Source organism: Schistocerca nitens, chromosome 6, assembly GCF_023898315.1.
Source record: "Schistocerca nitens isolate TAMUIC-IGC-003100 chromosome 6, iqSchNite1.1, whole genome shotgun sequence".
NCBI lineage: Eukaryota > Metazoa > Arthropoda > Insecta > Orthoptera > Acrididae > Schistocerca > Schistocerca nitens.
In genome coordinates, this window is record NC_064619.1 from 248971841 (window position 1) to 248992860 (window position 21020).

Here is a 21020-nt window from a genome sequence, read left to right on the forward strand (position 1 = left end):
TGAAGCCTTGGTGAAAGGGTCACTTATGCAAGCAGGTGTGTCATACGCCAGCTCTGCTGCAGTTTCTGCGTAGCATTTTTAGTGGGCATGACCACCAACCAGCTGTCCACCAGAAGTGGATGGCTACCACTAAACTCTGGTCAAAACACAATGAACCATCCACTGACACAACATACTGCTGAGCGTGACATGGTCATGTTAAATAACTGCTTCATGTCCTGTGCCATCTGTATCCTTTCCTCCTAAACCATCTTTTATTAACTTTGCAGATGGAAGTCACACTTGCAACACATCCTTCGCTCCTGTAATTCTACAGGCCTCAGTCACCACTAACCCACTTCCCCCATACCCTCTACTCAATAGTTTCCACTTCCCTTGCTTTGTCACCCCCACACAATCCACATCTCCACACGTGTGTGTGTGTGTGTGTGTGTGTGTGTGTGTGTGTGTGTGTGTGTGTGTGTGTGTGTGTGTACTCTGGCTTGTTAAATGATTTGCCCGAAAGCTACCAAAGTTTTAGTTTTCAGTGAGGTTATTCATGTGTTCTGCGTTCTACAAAACATAATCTACAACTGACAAAGAAATTAAGTCGTAATTCAAAATACAAGAAGACTGTGGAATAAGCAACAAAGAGATTAAATGATGTTATGAGATATTCGTACTGCATATTATTGTAAATGGGTTAAAATGGACTACTGTTTAAATATGGAGTTCCTCACAATACAGTATTAACAATAATGTTACTTACACAACAATGTGTAATGCTTGTTTAAGTAATTAACACAGCATTAAAGAACAGATTTTTCAGTACAAATTATGTAACTGGTCAACACAGAGTGTGTGGTGGATCGGAATGGGGAGATATTGACCCTGTTTCTCTTTAACTACTCTGTCAGTATCCAGAAATGGTGAGAGAGAAAAATCTATTTGGTTATTCAGTAGCAGTTCTGGTGGCTCCAACAATGCTATTTAATTTCTAACATTTCAAACCTCAGCGGCATCAATCTTTGTGGTCTTGAGTTGCATTATTTCGATATATGTCAAATATTTGTGGTTTACATACAAACTGCAAATATTCCATGGCTATGTATAAGTTGTTCATTTATGAATGTGTGTGTGTGTGTGTGTGTGTGTGTGTGTGTGTGTGTGTGTGTGTGATCTGATGAAGGACTTTGTCTGAAAGCTAATATTTTCAAACAATCTATTTTAATGTGCCTCTCTGCTGCTCAACACCACTTCTGCTTGGGTGAGTAGCGATCTGTTATTATTGTTATTGGTATTCCATTGCACACCTCTCATTTTTATGTTAGATATGCTTAAAAGATAGAATGATCATTCCTTTCCTTGTCTGATCAGTTCAAAGTTCACAAAGAATTAATGTTGGTGGGAATAAATCTGAAGATAGAAGAAGAAATGGTGCATACAGATAGTTGTGATTTGTCAATGTTGAAAGTGGGAAACTCGAAAAGATGGCTTTATGCACTGGAGAAAGGTTCATTAATAATGGTGGGACAATGACGTGTGGGAGGCGACTGGAGATTGTATTTCTTTCCAGGATGATGCTAGAGAGAAAATAAATATGTGATATTAGAAGCAGAATTGTGTTGTCACAAGGTAATAATGAAGAGTCTTGATATCCTTTCAGAAAACTGCTGATGGAAAATCTACAGAGAAGACTGGAACACTAACAGAAAGAGTGGAAAGAGATACAAAGCAAGTGTCTAAAGGTGAGTTACTCAAGCACAGTTGCCAATAATGCACAAGATTGCCGTCTCCTTTCCTTCTCTGTCTGCCTTCTCCTTTACTACCCTCCCCTTGCCTCTCGTCCCTGCCCTGTATTCTTTCTGTATCCCTATCTAGAAATTTTGCTGCTGGGCAATTTCCTGTTGCTTTTGGAACATCTGATCTGTCATTCAATTTCTGTACAAATTGCTAAATAGGAAATAATAAAAAAGATTTCATTGTGCAAAATGTAATAAACTGATACTGTTACGTAATACTGCAAGAAGTGATATACTTAATAAGAACCACCAGTAGGTGCTGTTTATTATTTCAAGGCTGTAAGATTAAGAATTCACGATGTTCATGTTATTGTAGTGTGAGCACGCATCACACATTCATTGCAGACAAATAGTTTTAAGGATCTCTTCAACACAACCAACTGCCTTTAAGTTATGAAATTTTTATGTACATCATATTAATGATTTTCACTCACATTGCCAAATGCAGTTTCTTCATATAAATCCTGGATGCTTCAGGGACAAGACCAAATTGTTCTCTAAAGACAGCGGTAAATTAGATTGCCTCTCAGAATCCAGTGTCTGGCTGTTTGCAGGTACCGCAACACTAGCATATAGGAGTTTCTGGAGGAGGTGTATTCTGCTTGAGCTGAGGAAGCATTGTCTTCTGCTGGAAGTATTTTACAGCCATATATATTCATAGTCTAGTGGTAAACATGATGCAGTGTAAATGTTGTTTGAGCCCACTTGCTTCCTTCAGTTTTTAAACAGCATTCCATCTGTATTGGTGATTTCATCTCAAATCATAAAGGTCAAGAGTGAATGTGTCACAGCATTATTTCAAAGTATTCTGGGGGGGGGAATGTGCCTGTATATGTGCAGATGGATATGTGTGTGTGCGCGCGCGCAGGTGTATACCTGTCCCTTTTTTCCCCCTAAGGTAAGTCTTTCCGCTCCCGGGATTGAAATGACTCCTTACCCTCTCCCTTAAAACCCACATCCTTTCGTCTTTCCCTCTCCTTCCCTCTTTCCTGATGAAGCAACCGTGGGTTGCGAAAGCTTGAAATTTGTGTGTGTGTATATATATATATATATATATATATATATATATATATATATATATATATATATATATATACAAAGTGATGTGACTTACCAAATGAAAGTGCTGGCAGGTCGACAGGTGACTTACCGAACGAAAGTGCTGGCAGGTCGATAGACACACAAACAAACACAAACATACACACATAATTCAAGCTTTCGCAACAAACTGTTGCCTCATCAGGAAAGAGGGAAGGAGAGGGAAAGACGAAAGGATGTGGGTTTTAAGGGAGAGGGTAAGGAGTCATTCCAATCCCAGGAGCGGAAAGACTTACCTTAGGGGGAAAAAAGGACAGGTATACACTCGCGCGCGTGCGCACACACACACATCCATCCGCACATACACAGACACAGGCAGACATTTGTAAAGGCCCAAATTCTTTGCCTTTACAAATGTCTGCTTGTGTCAGTGTATGTGCGGATGGATATGTGTGTGTGTGCGAGTGTATACCTGTCCTATTTCCCCCTAAACTATATATATATAGGGAAACATTCCACGTGTGTCTATCGACCTGCCAACACTTTCGTTCGGTAAGTCACATCATCTTTGTATATATATAAACAAAGATGATGTGACTTACCAAATGAAAGTGCTGGCAGGTCGACAGACACAAACATACACACAAAATTCAAGCTTTCGCAACAAACTGTTGCCTCATCAGGAAAGAGGGAAAGATGAAAGGATGCGGGTTTTAAGGGAGAGGGTAAGGAGTCATTCCAATCCCGGGAGCGGAAAGACTTACCTTAGGGGGAAAAAAGGACGGGTATACAATCGCGCACACACACACATATCCATCCACACATATACAGACACAAGCAGACATATTTAAAGACAAAGAGTTTGGGCAGAGATGTCAGTCGAGGCAGAAGTGCAGAGGCAAAGATGTTGTTGAATGACAGGTGAGGTATGAGTGGCGGCAACTTGAAATTAGCGGAGATTGAGGCCTGGTGGATAACGGGAAGAGAGGATATATTGAAGAGCAAGTTCCCATCTCCGGAGTTCGGATAGGTTGGTGTTAGTGGGAAGTATCCAGATAACCCGGACGGTGTAACACTGTGCCAAGATGTGCTGGCCGTGCACCAAGGCATGTTTAGCCACAGGGTGATCCTCATTACCAACAAACACTGTCTGCCTGTGTCCATTCATGCGAATGGACTGTTTGTTGCTGGTCATTCCCACATAGAATGCGTCACAGTGTAGGCAGGTCAGTTGGTAGATCACATGGGTGCTTTCACACGTGGCTCTGCCTTTGATCGTGTACACCTTCCGGGTTACAGGACTGGAGTAGGTGGTGGTGGTGGGAGGGTGCATGGGACAGGTTTTACACTGGGGGCGGTTACAAGGGTAGGAGCCAGAGGGTAGGGAAGGTGGTTTGGGGATTTCATAGGGATGAACTAAGAGGTTACGAAGGTTAGGTGGACGGTGGAAAGACACTCTTGGTGGAGTGGGGAGGATTTCATGAAATTCATCCTACGTAGATCAACACCTTCAACCCATTACATGCAGTATCCCATCCTTCATCAAAGACACCTACCACTTTCTCGAACGCCTGGAATCCTTACCCAATCTGTTACCCCTAGAAACCATCCTTGTAACCATTGATGCCACTTCCCTATACACAAATATTCCTCACGTCCAGGGCCTCGCTGCGATGGAGCACTGCCTTTCACTCCGATCATCTGCCGCCCTACCTAAAACCTCTTTCCTCATTATCTTAGCGAGCTTCATCCTGACTCACAACTTCATCACTTTCGAAGGCCAGACATACCAACAATTAAAGGGAAGAGCCATGGGTACCAGGATGGCCCCCTTGTACTCCAACCTATTTATGGGTCGCTTAGAGGAAGCCTTCTTGGTTACCCAGGCCTGCCAACCCAAAGTTTGGTACAGATTTATTGATGACCTCTTCATGATCTGGACTCATAGAGAAGAACTACTCCAGAATTTCCTCTCCAACCTCAACTCCTTTGGTTCTATCAGATTCACCTGGTCCTACTCCAAATCCCATGCCACTTTCCTTGACGTTGACCTCCATATGTCCAATGGCCAGCTTCACACATCTGTCCACATCAAACCCACCAACAAGCAACAGTACCTCCATTATGACAGCTGCCACCCATTCCATATCAAACGGTCCCTTCCCTACAGCCTAGGTCTTCGTGGCAAACGAATCTTCTCCAGTCCTGAATCCCTGAACCATTACACCAACAACCTGTAAATAGCTTTCGCGTCCCGCAACTACCCTCCAGACCTGGTACAGAAGCAAATAACCAGAGCCACTTCCTCATCCCCTCAAACCCAGAACCTCCCACAGAAGAACCACAAAAGTGCCCCACTTGTGACAGGATACTTTCCGGGACTGGATCAAGCTCTGAATGTGGCTCTCCAGTGGGGATACGACTTCCTCAAATCCTGCCCTGAAATGAGATCCATCCTTCATGAAATCCTCCCCACTCCACCAAGAGTGTCTTTCCACCATCCACCTAACCTTCGTAACCTCTTGGTTCATCCCTATGAAATCCCCAAACCACCTTCCCTACCCTCTGGCTCCTACCCTTGTAACTGCCCCCGGTGTAAAACATGTCCCATGCACCCTCCCACCAACACCTACTCGAGTCCTGTAACTCGGAAGGTGTACACAATCAAAGGCAGAGCCACGTGTGAAAGCACCCACGTGATTTACCAACTGACCTGCCTACACTGTGAAGCTTTCTATGTGGGAATGACCAGCAACAAACTGTCCATTCACATGAATGGACACAGGCAGACAGTGTTTGTTGGTAATGAGGATCACCCTGTGGCGAAACATGCCTTGGTGCACAGCCAGCACATCTTGGCACAGTGTTACACCGTTCGGGTTATCTGGATACTTCCCACTAACACCAACCTATCAGAACTCCGGAGATGGGAACTTGCCCTTCAATATATCGTCTCTTCCTGTTAGCCACCAGGCCATAACCTCCGCTAATTTCAAGTTGCCGCCGCTAATACCTCACCTGTCATTCAACAACATCTTTGCCTCTGTACTTCCACCTCGACTGACATCTCTGCCCAAACTCTTTGCCTTTACATATGTCTGCTTGTGTCTGTATATGTGCGGATGGATATGTGTGTGTGCGTGCGCGCGCGAGTGTATACCTGTCCTTTTTTCCCCCCTAAGGTAAGTCATTCCACTCCCGGGATTGGAATGCCTCCTCACCCTCTCCCTTAAAACCCACATCCTTTCGTCTTTCCTTCTCTTTCCCTCTTTCCTGATGAAGCTACCGTGGGTTGCGAAAGCTTGAATTTTGTGTGTGTTTGTGTTTGTTTGTGTGTCTATCAACATACCAACGCTTTCGTTTGGTAAGTTACATCATCTTTGTTTTTAGATATATTTTTCCCACGTATATATTGAATTTCCACAAAAGACATCTAAAAAACTAAAATAATATTTTGGTTTTATGATGATTTGATAAAACATTGTAGACCTCTGTAAATGAGAGTATTTGTGAAAATGTTGTAACGAAAGGGAAAATAAATAAAATGTAATCAAAACCTACAAGCACTAGAGATATGAAATTATTTGAAATAAAAGCCTTTCTCAAAATACTATCAGACACGATTAACACGTACACACTTCTGAGCTATTTTTTAGCTTCAGTTTGGAAAAATAAACTAAAAAGATTTGTAACTTTTAGAAAATTTCAACATTATGTTTTTTAAATATGAATAGTGACAGGATGTTAACTTTCTTGAGAAATAATAAATGGAAATACAGCTAACTGTTAGCTATGACATTAATGCTTGAAATTCTTAATGTGTAAAAATATTTATATGTAAAATGGAGAGAATCTGAAATTATTTTTTCTAAAACTTCCATCATGAATATTCCAAATTTGCATGGTATGTTAGTTGGTCATTGTACTTACGGAAAGTACAATCAGAGTGGACAATATTTTGCAGTGCAAAATTAGAGAAATTTTTGTCAAAAAATACTGGATACCTAGAAATTTAAGCTGATTGCTGATGCTGAGTAAATGTAATGCGAGACTGATATATTGTAGCCAAAATAATTATTTTACAGCCTTGTGATAGAGTGGGAAAACAATTGTTCATTTTGTTCAAGCATTATGTTGAAGAAAATTAGATACAGAAAATAACTTTGTATATGCATTTTTCTGTTTCTAACATTACTCACAATTTTTTTATTGTCTTCTGTCATGATTTTACTTCTTTATGGCATTCCATGAATTAAAGTTGCATACACTGTAACAATCAACATTGGACTGTTGAAAAGAGTTCATTTGTTTTTCACCTGCTTCTCAGTGAAATTGTATAGCTAGACCGAATTTGCACATGGACAAGGATGATGCAACAAGAGCAATACTTGGGAAATTGGAACTGCACACTGATCTGTTGATGATGGCCATTTGAAAGAATTTACCAGACCATGAGGTGTCATAAAAGAGACAGTTACATCTTGAAGCTCGTGAGAGACACTAATTATTGGCCCCACCCACCACTGATTATCATACACACAAGAAACGAAGTTGCTCACAACAAACTCTTCTAAAGTTTGCTGAGGTCTCTGCATTTCACACACAGTAACAGACTGTATTTCGTGGAGGACTGTTCTTGCAATGTATGTACAGTGGAATCTCGATTTTAAGTTCTCCGATTTTACTTTTTTCACAGTTCTACACCATAAATTTGCAGCCCCTGTAAAAAACCCAAAAGATTAATGCTAGAAATTCTCCCATTTAACATTTCTTCCTAATAAGGTTTACCTCTATTCTAAGTTCTTATTTGACGCCTCGCTTGTTTTCATTCTGTTTTCTTCCCATTGACATTTGACATGACTGAACAAGTTATAAGTGGCTCAAAAGATAGATGGTTCGCACCATGGGTGGTGGTGGAATTAAGAGGATAGATTGGTTGGTTGGTTTTGGGGAAGGAGACCAGACAGCGTGGTCATCGGTCTCATCGGATTAGGGAAGGATGGGGAAGGAAGTCGGCCGTGCCCTTTCAGAGGAACCATCCCGGCATTTGCCTGGAGTGATTTAGGGAAATCACGGAAAACCTAAATCAGGATGGCCGGACGCGGAATTGAACCGTCGTCCTCCCGAATGCGAGTCCAGTGTCTAACCACTGCGCCACCTCGCTCGGTAATTAAGAGGATATTTTAAGCTGTTGTGGAGAGGAGAAATATAAGAGAGGAAGTGCGTATGTAATCCATGATCGGTGTTGCCAACACAACTTGCAACATTTAACTTCACCGTGCAGTTGTGACAAAACTACTACTAGGTTGCTGCAGTGATGAAAAAAGAAGACAGTCGACACGAAGCATTCCAGACCGAGCCAATACGTGACGAAGGGGCCCAGTCACCAACTTTTCTTGTGCCACTTATAATTCAATCATATCTTTTTGCATTTATTTCTGATGTACTGCATTCAGCAACAGTATAAATCATCAACCTTTTAAATTCAGACATTGAGTCTTGAAGAATATGCTTGATCATAATCGAGGAAAGTCATCCGTTTCTGGCTAGTGAACTCTTATTGGCTGTCGACCTGTTAAGTCACACAGTAACCAGCGCAGCTACCACACCATGCTAACACACAAAAGTGGGGTCACCTACAGGACGTGTGGATAGGGGAAGTGGCCCTTCAGTGATGGGAGTGCAGGTAGGGGTAAAAACATTTTGTGGAGTGCTGAAAATATACTTTTCATGCAGATGATGTGTTATGACAGAGAGGTCACACAGAAATAGAACAAGAGTTTTGCGACAGCACATTTTAAATACTTTGGTGTTCAAATCTGGCACGATACAGTTGCAACAAGTACATGCACTAATCATGTATATACTTTGCGCCACACATTGTAGGTTGTGAAGATTGGCAGCAGTGAAAGAGGGTTTGAAGCGTAACTGTAGCACCTAAGCTTTCTTTCAAATTTACATTTTACACAGTGTACAGAAATTCACTGAGCTAACTTCTAATAAGCTTGTAGTGTCAATTGGCGAAGTAAACTCTGTTTCTCTCATCAAGCCTGAAATAACACTCTAACGGTGGTGAGCATATGAAGTGTGACTCATAAGAAAAGCATCAAACAATAACAGCAGTGGTGACAAAGTATGTCATTAAGCAGATGTCTGCATTTATGCTTATGGTTTAACCACTTAGCTGCTGTGATGTTTTTGGTTTAATTCAACATGTTAATCAATGTTTACTTTTTTCTGGGTGAGCACATAGGATGGTCTCTCAAAAACATGTTTTGAAGGTGTAATTTGTAGTTGTAACATGTCAGAAAACAGCTATATTACCTTATACCCAGATGCCAATTTCAATTTTTTGTTGAGTTTTTACTTGCTGTTACATATCTGTGATTTTTTAAGAACTGATGAAATTCAATACCACAAATTGTTGTACAAACGTTATATTGTACATTTAATTTCTTTCACTTAGATTTTATACAAACTGTAGGAGAGTATTGCGATTTTTAATCATATATGCCAATTAAATGTGTTTTTGCTCATATTTTGGGGGGTTTTAACATTTTCTTAAATTCTGCATTTTCCTCTATTTTATGGTTTTTATGTTTGGCCGACACAAAAATGTAAAATAGGGATTTCACTGTATATGGCACTCCAGGATGCAACCTAGCAGTAACTTGACTTAATTCCTACCAGTGGCTTCATAGCAGACCACTCTTGTCTCTCTCTCTCTCTCTCTCTCTCTCTCTTTTTAACAGAAATCACCTACTGTACTCTCATTTAGAAGGAAGAGTTTCATCATGTACTTCAGTAATTTCAGTATGTCCTGTACAAATCCAATCACATCTCTTACAGCATCAATAGCTTCATACTGGAGATGTGTACAGGGATATACCACATCACATGAACTTTTTCCATGACCTGTTGCTGAAAATATCCATTCCTGCACAATATTTTCCAAGCTCATAAATCTGAAAGTGGTTTTTAAAATGAGATGTTGCACCATCAGCCACATACACATGTTTAGGAAATGTATGGTGTCTAGATGCTGTGTCCTCAGTTATCATGATATCATAGCATGCATATCTACTGCCATGAATTAGATCATCACTGACAATAGCAAAACAGTGTGGTGTTCGAAGGAGGTGAGCAACACATGTGAATATTGACGCTTTTGATGTGTGCTATTGCTAACTTTGAACTTTGTTCTGTAAAGCAACAGGCCATTTTTCAGCTAAGTCAAAATGAAGAACTCATGTGTCAGTATTCTGGGATGTAGCTGATTTTAAGTCTTCTGTGCCCTGTCTGTGAATCATGTGGACATGATGATGAGCTACTTCTTTCATGACCCAATGTCTAACCTCAGTAACAAACTTCTCAAGCTCCATTATCTTCTTCACCAACTCTCCTCTCTTCCACAATCCATAGGTTACGTCATTGTCAGTATCCTCAAGGTGTAGTGCTTCAACAGTCATCCCTTCAGTACAGGACATACTGTACACTCCTGCAACCAGGATTTACCTTGTAGTTTTTGACATATACACAATGTGACACTATTACGGTGAAACAAATAAGTTTCAAATTAGTACAGTAAATACATGTGCATATTGCTTTCAGTGGCTGGCATTTGACACTTTTGGCAGTAAGGAGTAGAATTTTGAGAGACCAATTTTTAAATTTGAGTTCTCCTTTTTCATTAGAAAGTATGCCTCTAATACTGATCTTTTCAAATATCTTTTTACTTTTGTTACTTTTTTCATCGTTTCCACCAACAGAGTTAACATCATCCTGATCAGGACCATGCCTGTTACAACCTTTGTCATAACATAGGTAATACTGCAGAGCAGCATTAAGTGTATCATCTTGCAATGGATGCCCGCAGTAGGCATCTAACCATACCCAAATATCTTTTTCATTCTTTATTTTATGAACTTTTGAAATTAGATAACGTGAGGAAGTGGGTATCTATTTCAGTATTTGCTGCTTGGAGTAGCTATGTGGTATCTGTGTCAGTAATTGTACCTGCCAAGTCTCATTGCATCAACAATTTCATAGCCAGTTTCAGATGGGTTATCACTAAATTTCTTGTTGTAGTGAATATAGCAATTCTTGCTCAGTGGATGTGATAGTAAGACAATTACTTGAGGACCGAGATATTTCTGCAATACCTCTGAAAGATTTCCAACAATTGTGAAGTGTTTTTCACTTTTCTTAAACATCACCTTCTTGTGTCTTTTCTCATAGTCTGCGCACCTCACCCATTCATTGCTGTATTTTCCCAGTGACATTGTTTCTAACAAAAGTTCAAACCAAAAACAAAACTCTATGCAGAATTATTCATCTCCAATTTCTCACTCATTTCTTGTAAACAGGAGACTGGAAACAGTGTTGCAAACATGCATTATTTTTCACTAGAAATTCAAGGATGCGGAATATTCAGAATGTTAAAAATTTAGCACTTTACAGAGAAAAATATTGCGCACTTTGCTTGCAGTAACTACTAACACATTAATCAAACAATATATTCTGCAGTTTTCATAAGTTTTGTTATTGGGGTTTTTGATTAGATAATTCCTAAGAACTCGTAAAAATGTTATTTATTTATTTTATTTTATTTTTTTTTAATTTTTTGCGATAAATATCTACATAATATATATAGCCGGAGCAGAGAAGGTATTGCTTATAATTCCGTTGTTTCTGGTAATATAAGAAGGAAGTTAGCATTCTGTGACTTTCCAAATAAGGAAACAAAATTATGAAGAAAAAAATTAAAATTTCTGTACTTTCTTCTTAAATTTGTGAGTTAAATGAAAGCCCATAAGTATGTGTGACTGTCACATTTATAGAAACCAAAATAAAATGAAAATATTTTATTTCTTAATACATATTATATGAGTTGTAACAGACATTTTTTCTAGAGTAATTCATGATCATGATTTATGGTTTGAGATGAAATTACATCTATGCTAAATGCGACTTTCTGACGGAAACACAAATGGAATTTATTTAACCTGCCAGTAGTAGCAAAATCACACAAAATCATCGAAGCAAAAGAAGTCGTGGCTGTCTGACCAGCTCAGAACTATTTCTTGTGCAGCAGATGATGCCACTGGCAGCCAGCCACCGGATTCTGTGCGAGAGTGACCGGTGTCTGTCCATGTGATCATGACACATTGTACCTTTACCTCTGATTTACAGCGAGCATAACTGCACTTCCTTTGGCAAGTGCGATTATTTATTATTGTAGTGTGAGTTTCCACATGTAGTATGTATGATAAACCAAACAAACACCATTCAGCGGGTAGTATAATAATTGGTTTGTTGAATTATTGTTTGGTATGTCGTCATGCAGATTGGTATGGGTATATTTATCAGTTGTCAGTTTTTACTTGAAATTCTAATACTGTATTTGGAAAATCCAGGATGGAATGTAACAATATTATGAAAAGGAAAGTTGCTATTCACCATATAGTGGAGATGCTGAGTTGCAGATAGGTACAACAAAAAGACTGTCACAAATAAAGCTTGTGTGTGTGTGTGTGTGTGTGTGTGTGTGTGTGTGTGTGTGTGTGTGAGGGGGGAGGGACCGGGGGGGGGGGGCGAAAGTTTTATTTCTGGCAGTCTTTTTGTTGTGCCTATCTGTGACTCAGCATCACTGCTGTATGGTAAGTAGCAACGTTCCTTTTCATAATATAGTACTTGCAGTTATATGTTGAACTTCGCTTGTTTGAACTTTATGAACATTTTTTTGAACGTTAGAAAATTGAGTGTCAAGTAGAAAAAGTCAAACTTCTGTGATATATTGTTTAATTTGGATTTTAATAGAGGATAATGGGGGCTGGAAACATTTGTGCTGTGTATCTGATGAGTGCCATCAAAGAAATTGTATCAGAAAATTTGTTCATGATTTTAAGGAGGATCATTTTGACATGAATGATTCTCCACATTCCACACCTCCAGTCTTTGGCGAAGAAGGTTTAAATAGTTTAATCCATGATGGTGATTGTACCCGATAATTGGCATTTAACCTATATTGCAACATTTGCAATCAGTGGGCAGGGTTTAAAAGTTGAGTGAAGAACTGCTGCAGGCTCTAATTTAAAGCAACAAAACTAAGTGGATAGCCATATCCTCTTTTTTGTAATAAGACATGTTGCATTTATTTTAACTTCTTAAAAAGAAATTAATGACTGAGCCCTAACAGATGAATCTCCCTCAAGCAAAGGATAGTGCCCATTTACAAAAGATAATGTTGTGTTTCTGGTGGCAGAATGGGCAAGGAGGACCGTCTCCATTCTCATCTAGCTAATTCAGATTTGCCATTTGAGAAAAGTTAAAAATGACCCATATTTGTTGAAAACCTTACTCATTATTAAGCTTTGTAACCACATATTATGCTTGTGCCAAAATTGAAGTTCTTATTTCTCGTCGAAATTGCTCAACACAGGCTTGCAGCAGAAGTGAATATGTATTCTGTTTCTGTACTTAACAACTAAAACTCAGAACTGATAAATCAGTCTTCAGTTCCATCGTTTTCAGAAAAGAGGATCTAGTTAGTATTACAACCACTGCTTCATAAATTGAAACATCTTCTTTCAGCTATCACAAGAAGATCTTTGATTTTCTTCATACTTAAAGAGATCAGTGCCTGGTCGTAAATCTTTTTAAAGCAGTATGATGAAATTCACAACAAAAGCCTCCAAAAATTAGAAAGTTCCTGAGCACTGTTAAGAGCAAAGCATTTTCATCAACTGACAAGATTCAAGTTCATTGAAGACATGTTTCTGCTGAGCCTGTAACTTTATGTAGTACTTTTATTTGCTGTTGGCCAATTTCACTCTCGTGGTCATTATCAAGCACTTACTTACTAAGTCAAAACAAACAAACATAATCAACCATGTAATTTTAAACAAAAAGCTAAATCCTAGTTACAAAGTCTGATGTAATGCGTTGATACCAGTCAGCATTGCCAAACCTGTTTAACACATGATCACAATCATTGTTGTGATGAGTATAAACTATCTGCATACTGAACTGCAAAGCTGAATCTCATCATTTTAATATAATAAATCACATACCATGGCATATCGATAGCTATTATCAAATCGTTTATGTACCTTAGTGCATAGTGATGATAATGGTATTTTGCTGTTAGTTTCCATGCAGGAACTGACTAAAATATTGCCTGTGCATGAAAGGCATGTTAGTGATGTCTTGGGCCTATTGATATTCAGAGATTTCCGTGCAAAGACGTTACATAACTGGTGAATGTCGCAGGATAGAACTGGTTCGTAAAAGGTACCATATTGGATGTGGATTCTTAGGCCAAATATTTCGTGATGGTTATAGTACCCAATATACAGAGTGGTCACAAACAATCTGAGAAGCTTTTAAGAGTGTTACACCATTTCCGAGTTATTTAGCATTGAAATTTGCCAATCAGGTTGTTGCGTTCACAAATTCAGGTTCTTGCACATGCTAAAATGTAGCGGTGCACAGACATCTGTTGGTCCGTGAGTTACAATTTGTTCAAATGCTCATTACCAGTTAAAAGGTGGAATGCGTCATTTTTGGAACTGAACAATTATTTCTCAGCACAACTTCCCCTGCAATACTCTTACAAGCTTTTCAAACTGTTTCTGACCACATTGTATATCAGTCAAACTTTTGACAACTTTCATATAAAAGCTTGAAGCCATATTGCAGTCAGCAGTGGCTGGACGTAGCTTGTACCAATCCACATTTCCAGAGACATGCAGACAAATTAGGTGCGTCTTCACTGAACAAAACTACACTGAAGAGCCAAGGAAACTGATACACCTACCTAATATTGTGTAGGGCCTCCGCAAGAATGCAGAAGTGCCACAACACAACGTGGCATGGACTCGACTAATGTCTGAAGTAGTGCTGGAGGGAACTGCCACCATGAATCCTGCGGGGCTGTCCATAAATCCGTAAGAGTACGATGGGGTGGAGCTCTCTTCTGAACAGCATGTTGCAAGGCATCCCAGATATGCTCAATGGTGTTCATCACTGGGGAGTTTGGTGTTCAATGTAAGTGTTAAAACTCAGAAAAGTGTTCCTGGAACCACTCGGTAGCAATTCTAATTCTCAACGTGCGGAGTGTCGCATTCTCCTGCTGGAATTGCCCAAGTCTGTCACGTAGCACAATGGACATGAATGGATGCAGGTTATCACACAGGATGCTTAAGTACATGTCACCTGTCAGAGTTGTATCTAGATGTATCAGGGATCCCACATCACTCCAACTGCTCATGCCCCACACCATTACAGCATCTCCACCAGCTTGAACAGTCTGCTGCTGACATGCAGGATCCATGGATGATTCATGAGGTTGTCTCCATACCCATTCACATCCATCCGCTCAATATAATTTGAAACGAGGCTCGTCCAATCAGGCAACATGTTTCCTGTCATCAACAGTCCAATATTGGTGTTGACAGGCCCAGGCGAGGCGTGAGCTTCGTGTTGTGCAGTCATCAAGGGTTCACGAGTGGGCTGTTGGCTCCGAAAGCCCATATGGATGATGTTTCATTGAGTGGTTCGCACGCTGACACTTGTTGATGGCCCAGAATTGAAATCTGCAGCAATTTGTGGAAGGGTTGCACTTCTGTCACATCAAATGATTCTCTTCAGTCTTCATTGGTCCCTTTCTTGCAGGATCTTTTTCCGGCCACAGCAATGTCAGAGTTTTGATGTTTTACTGGATTCCTGTTGTTCACGGTGCACTCGTGAAATGGTCGTAAGGGAAAATCCCCACTTCATCACTGCCTTGGAGATGCTGTGTCCCATTGCTTGTGTGCCGACTATAACACCACATTCAAACTCACTTAAATCTTGATAACTTGCCATTGCAGCAGCAGTAACTGATCGAACAATTGTGCCAGATGCTTGAACTGTCTTATATAGGCGTTGCTGACCGCGGCACCTTATTCTTCCTGTTTACATATCTCTGTATTAGAATACGCGTTAATTAAAAGCAACACTGTCCCACACTGTAAAGCTACAAATTACCAGTTAAAATTAAAACGTGTATGTGACTAGGTATTATAGAAAGCATCGGGTTAATTTAAACATTACTGACAGGTGCAGACAGTTCATGCTCATCATAAGTGGCTTGACAACACTGGCTGGAACACGCCTCAGCATTTTTCCAATATTTTGATTTTTGTCTTCATGTGTGGTCTATGAACAGCAGACATCTGACCAATTACATGTAAGTAACACTTTTTTTAATTTCAGTTTACTATCTGAGATTCTGTAACGGGCATTTAATTAACAAATGCTGAATAATAATGTATTCAGCTACCAGTTGCATGAAAGTGAGTGTGTTCAAAACAAATTTTACAAAAATGCGATACATCAAATAAAAATAATACACTTTTTTATATCTAAAGATTAAAACGTGTTATTGATGTTTATAATTTTTTCATATCACAATTAGGCATTTCACTTTCTGTAAACTTTAATTCATTTTCATGTATTAGTTATTAAAAATGTTATTTATACGAAAAGTTATGATTCAGTATTTGTGAATTAACATTAACATTTGACGATAAATACAGAATTTAAATAAAGGTAGAGTGTCAGTTCATAAAGTCCCGTTGTCAGTGAGGTTTAAGGCCAACAGCCAATGTTTGTTAATTACAGTACTGTTTTTCTTAAGACTCAGTACGAATAGTTCAGCACCTAGTTTTGACACATTCAAGACTATCACTGATGTCCCTAGAACCTACCATATTTTGTCGTTCATATTATTTAACTCCTCTTAGAAGGAAAATATGTGAAAAACAGCACACATGCTTGGTAACCTACCAGCAATTGCTTGCTGTTGATAGTTTATTTGGAGCTTGTAGAGCAATCATGTTGAGTATATGGATTCATTCATTCACAAACTGGGTAAGGTAGTGCGGAAGAGCCCCAAACTCGCATTTGGAAGAAGCAGCATTGAAATCCCTCTCTGGCCAGCCAGATTTAGGTTTCTATGATTTCCCTAAATCTTTTAAGGCAAATGGTATACTCCGATTAAAATTACTATATGATTGACTGATTGCAGTGGCAAGACAGTGGAAAGGTGGGGGGGGGGGGGGGGGGGGAGTTGACAGCACACGCCCAGCTACAATTCACAATGCACTGTATGTACCTACAAAACAGGCAATACAGCAACTGGCGCTCGCGCATAAACTGTGACTGGATGGTGGTTCGTCCCTACCACTTAATATGCTGAAACATCAATCATAAAATAATTTTAATTGGCATATAGTGTGGTTCATAATCTAGCCTAGTTACCCAGATGGACCTCCTGCCCTCATGCTTTCATCTCTTCCATTTTTCATTCTTGCTCCTTAGTTCCATAGGATTTAAAATCTGTAATATGAATTAGTGAAATACTATGCTACCTTTTTTATTTACAGTTCAGAGGGGTGGAAAATACTCTCCAGTTCGTGGAACTAGATTGGGAAACTCACATAATGACTACAAGTCAAAGACTACAGATGGCTTTCACTGTCGTCTTGCAGTTTTTGAAGTGCCAAACCCATCCCAGAGACCAAGGTACCCAAAGGAAAAGGTAACCGCTGTCTTATTTCTTATTCATGTGTGTAATTTTTATATTAAATGGGTTATTCATTGTAGTATGTCGATCAAAAATTTCTGAATCCAATGTTACCAGAGTAACATTAGTGTTGAATATGTGTATAAAAAGATATTTGAACAGCAGCATCAAAATTTTATACTGTTGAATTTATAAAACTGTTTGTGTGTGGAGAGATTTTAACTATGTTAACTTTATTGTGTCATTTATACAGCCTGTATTAATCTAATCCGCAAATTCAGGCATTAGATTAGTAAACCATTTACGTGAAGTGCTCTGTAGAGAATGTGTCAGCTCGGGTTTGGTGCATAGACGTTTCAGTCATTAGTTAGGGTAGCAAATGTAAAATTATTCTAGCTGTCTAAACACTGTAGCTAAATTACTGAATTGAATGACTCAGTAAGAAGATTTTATTTCTAGAATTTTATTGTTGTTGTTGTTATTGTTGTCCTTTTCAGTCCAGAGAGTGGTTTGATTTGCCACATTGTGCTAATATATACTGTGCAAGCCTATTCATCTCTGCATAAGTATAGCAACCTACATCCACTTGAGCCTGCTTGCTATAGTCACTCATGTCTTGGTATCCCTCTACAATTTTAAGACACCCAGTGAACAGCCCCCCCCTCCTTTCCCCCCCACTGACGTGTGTGTGCGCGCGCGCGCGCACACAAACACACACACACACACACACACACACACACACACACACACACACACAGAGAGAGAGAGAGAGAGAGAGAGAGAGAGAGAGAGAGAGTACGTCACTGCATAACCATAACCAAACTGACTGTGTCCTTTTGAACGATCCTTTCTTTTTAGACATGTTGTACCATAAAATTCTTTCCTCACCCCAGTTGTTTAAATACCTGTTCATTAGTTATCCAATATATCCACCTAATTTTCATTATTCATCTGTAGCACCACATTTCAAAAAGCTGTATTCTCTTCTCTCTGTCTGAACTGTTTATCATATCCATTTCACTTCTGTACAAGACTACACTCTAGACAAAGACTTTCAGAAAATACTTCCAAATACTTAGATTTATATTATGTATTCAATATTTATTCTTTTCTGGAAAAGCTGTTCTTGTAAGTTTGCCCTTTACATCCTCTTCATACAGTCAGTTAGTTTGCTGCCCAAATAGTAAAACTCATCTGCTGATTTCAGTGTCACTTTTCCAATCCAATTCCCACATCACCACCTGATTTAATTCAAGTACATTCCATTTTTCTTGCCTTTCTTTTGTTGATGTTCACCTGATCTCCACACTAGCGATACCATTCAACTGATTTTCTAATTTAACTGTTGTCTGACAGAATTACCATATAATTGGCAAACAAAGTTTTTATTTTGTCTGCTTGTACTTTCTCTTTCCAAATTTTTCCTTGTTTTCTTTTCATGTCTGCTCATTGTGTAGACTGAAATAACTCTGGGGAGAGGCTACTACCCTGTCTCTAACTTTCTAAATAACTGCCTCCGTTTCATGCCATTCAACTCTCGTAACTACAGTCTGGTTTCTATAGAATTTGTTGTTAACATTTTGGTCCATGTACTTTATCCCCAGTAACTTCAGATTTTCAAAGCGTATATTCCTCTCCGTGTTGTCAAATCTTTCTCTATATCTGCAAATGCTAAAGTTGTAAGTCACACTTTTTCAATCCGTCTTCTAAGATAAGTCATACTATGTAACAATATTGTGAAAAAGAAAGTGGCTACTCACCATATAGTGGAGATGCTGAGTCACAGATAGGTGCAACAAAAAGACTGTCACAAATACTAACTTTCGGCCAGTAAGGCCCTCTTCAGAATTAGACGGCAAACACACACACACATACACACTCACGCAAACGTAACACATACACACACGACTGCACTCTCAGGCAACTGAGGCCACACTGCCAGCACAGCACCGGCGCATGATGGTAGTGGCCACTGGGTGAGGCTGAGGGGGAGGCTGGGGCAGGGAGGAGGAAGGATAGTACGGTAGCATAGCAGACAGTGACGTGCTGTTGGGGAGTGCGGGAGGGACGAGGGGGGAAAGAGGGTAGGGCAGCTATGTGCACCTGAGAGGTTAGACGGAGGGAGCGGAGAGGTGAGGAACGGGGAGGGGATAGCAGAAAGAAGAGGGGGTAAAAAGGCTGTGTGCAATGGAGGAATGAGGGCTGTGTAGTGCTGGGAATGGGAACAGAGAAGGTACTGGATGGGAGAGGACTAAGACTAAAAAAAAGGTTGAGGCCAGGAGGGTTATGGAAGCGTAGGATATACTGTAGGGAAAGTTCCCACCTGTGCAATGAAAAGCTTATGTTGGTGGGAAGGACCCATATGCACAGGCTGTGAAGCAGTCATTGAAATGAAGGATGTCGCATTTGGCAGTGTACTCAGCAACAGGGTAGTCCACTTGTTTTTTGGCCACAGTTCGTCAGTGGCCATTCATGTGGACAGACAGCTTGTTGGTTGTCATGCCCACAGAGAGTGCAGCACAGTGGTTGCAGCTTAGCTTGTATATCGCATGACTGGTTTGATAGGTAGCCCTGCCTTTGATGGGATAGGTGATGTTTATGTGACCGGACTGGAGCAGGTGGTGGTGGTTGAAGGATGTATAGGACAGGTCTTGCATCTAGGTCTATTACAGGGATATGAGGTAAGGGATTGGGAGCAGGAGTTGTGTAACACCTACACAATATACTTTCACACACACAGTTGGGTTGCAGCTTGAGGATGATGCCATCAACAGAGATATTGTAGCCTGTATGTGTATGTGTGTGTGTGTGTGTGTGTGTGTGTGTGTGTGTCATGTTAATTAATTCCAAAGAAGAACACTGCCTTAAATATGTGTATTCTGCTGTGGACTTTCCAGTATTATTTTAACAAAACTGTTCTCTCTCTCTCTCTCTCTCTCTCTCTCTCTCTCTCTCTCTCTCCCTCTCTCCCTCTCTCCCCCCCCCCCCCCCCCCCCCCCCCGCCCCTCACAAAATTTTTGCTATGATGACTCAGGCATTTAAGATTGGTAAATCGCTCTTGATCTGATTTGTTGAGTCTCTTCTGACTCTACCTGAATCCTAGCTTAAATTTTATGACAGATGTTTTTATCAACTTCTCGTTGTCCATTATGGGGCACAAGTTCTTAAGCAATTTCACTACTTTCTTGGAAAACCACAGCAAAAAAGGTGGACACGGCATAGAAGTATCTGTTACCTCGAAAGCTTCAAAGTGTTGCTGTAGTATCTGCAGATGCAGCTCTCATGTACCTCATTACGCACTGAATAGAGACAATGCTGGAGTACCTTGTGCTTTCTGGCCATTCAGCATCACTTGTAGATGTGCTGGTTTGTAGTTGTAATTGCTTCCATTTGTTGTTGGTGGCATACTTCAGCTGCAGCCTGCTGTTGCTGTTGTTTCAAAATCTCTCCACTGTAGTGTCCATTTTGCAGGTTGATGGTTCACATGAAATGTTCAGAGCACATCACCACAGTTGTTATGAACTGCTTCTCTTTGAAATGAGAAGTAGTTAATAACAATTAAATAAAGGATTTTTTCTGAAAAGACAATCACAAACACAACAAGCAGTACATGTTAAAGGTCAGCCAAGTCA

General features: G+C 39.9%; 1 protein-coding gene across 4 annotated transcripts in view; it reads left to right on the plus strand.

The window, feature by feature from the left end:
- The window catches only part of LOC126262995 (mitotic checkpoint serine/threonine-protein kinase BUB1-like), a 245335-nt gene that overhangs the window by 89115 nt on the left and 135200 nt on the right, over positions 1-21020 (plus strand). For all 4 annotated transcript variants that reach the window (XM_049959949.1, XM_049959951.1, XM_049959950.1 and 1 more), the window contains exons 5-6: positions 1646-1727; positions 17249-17403. In XM_049959949.1, the coding sequence (XP_049815906.1) occupies positions 1646-1727; positions 17249-17403 (237 nt within the window). The remainder of the gene's footprint in view (positions 1-1645; positions 1728-17248; positions 17404-21020) is intronic.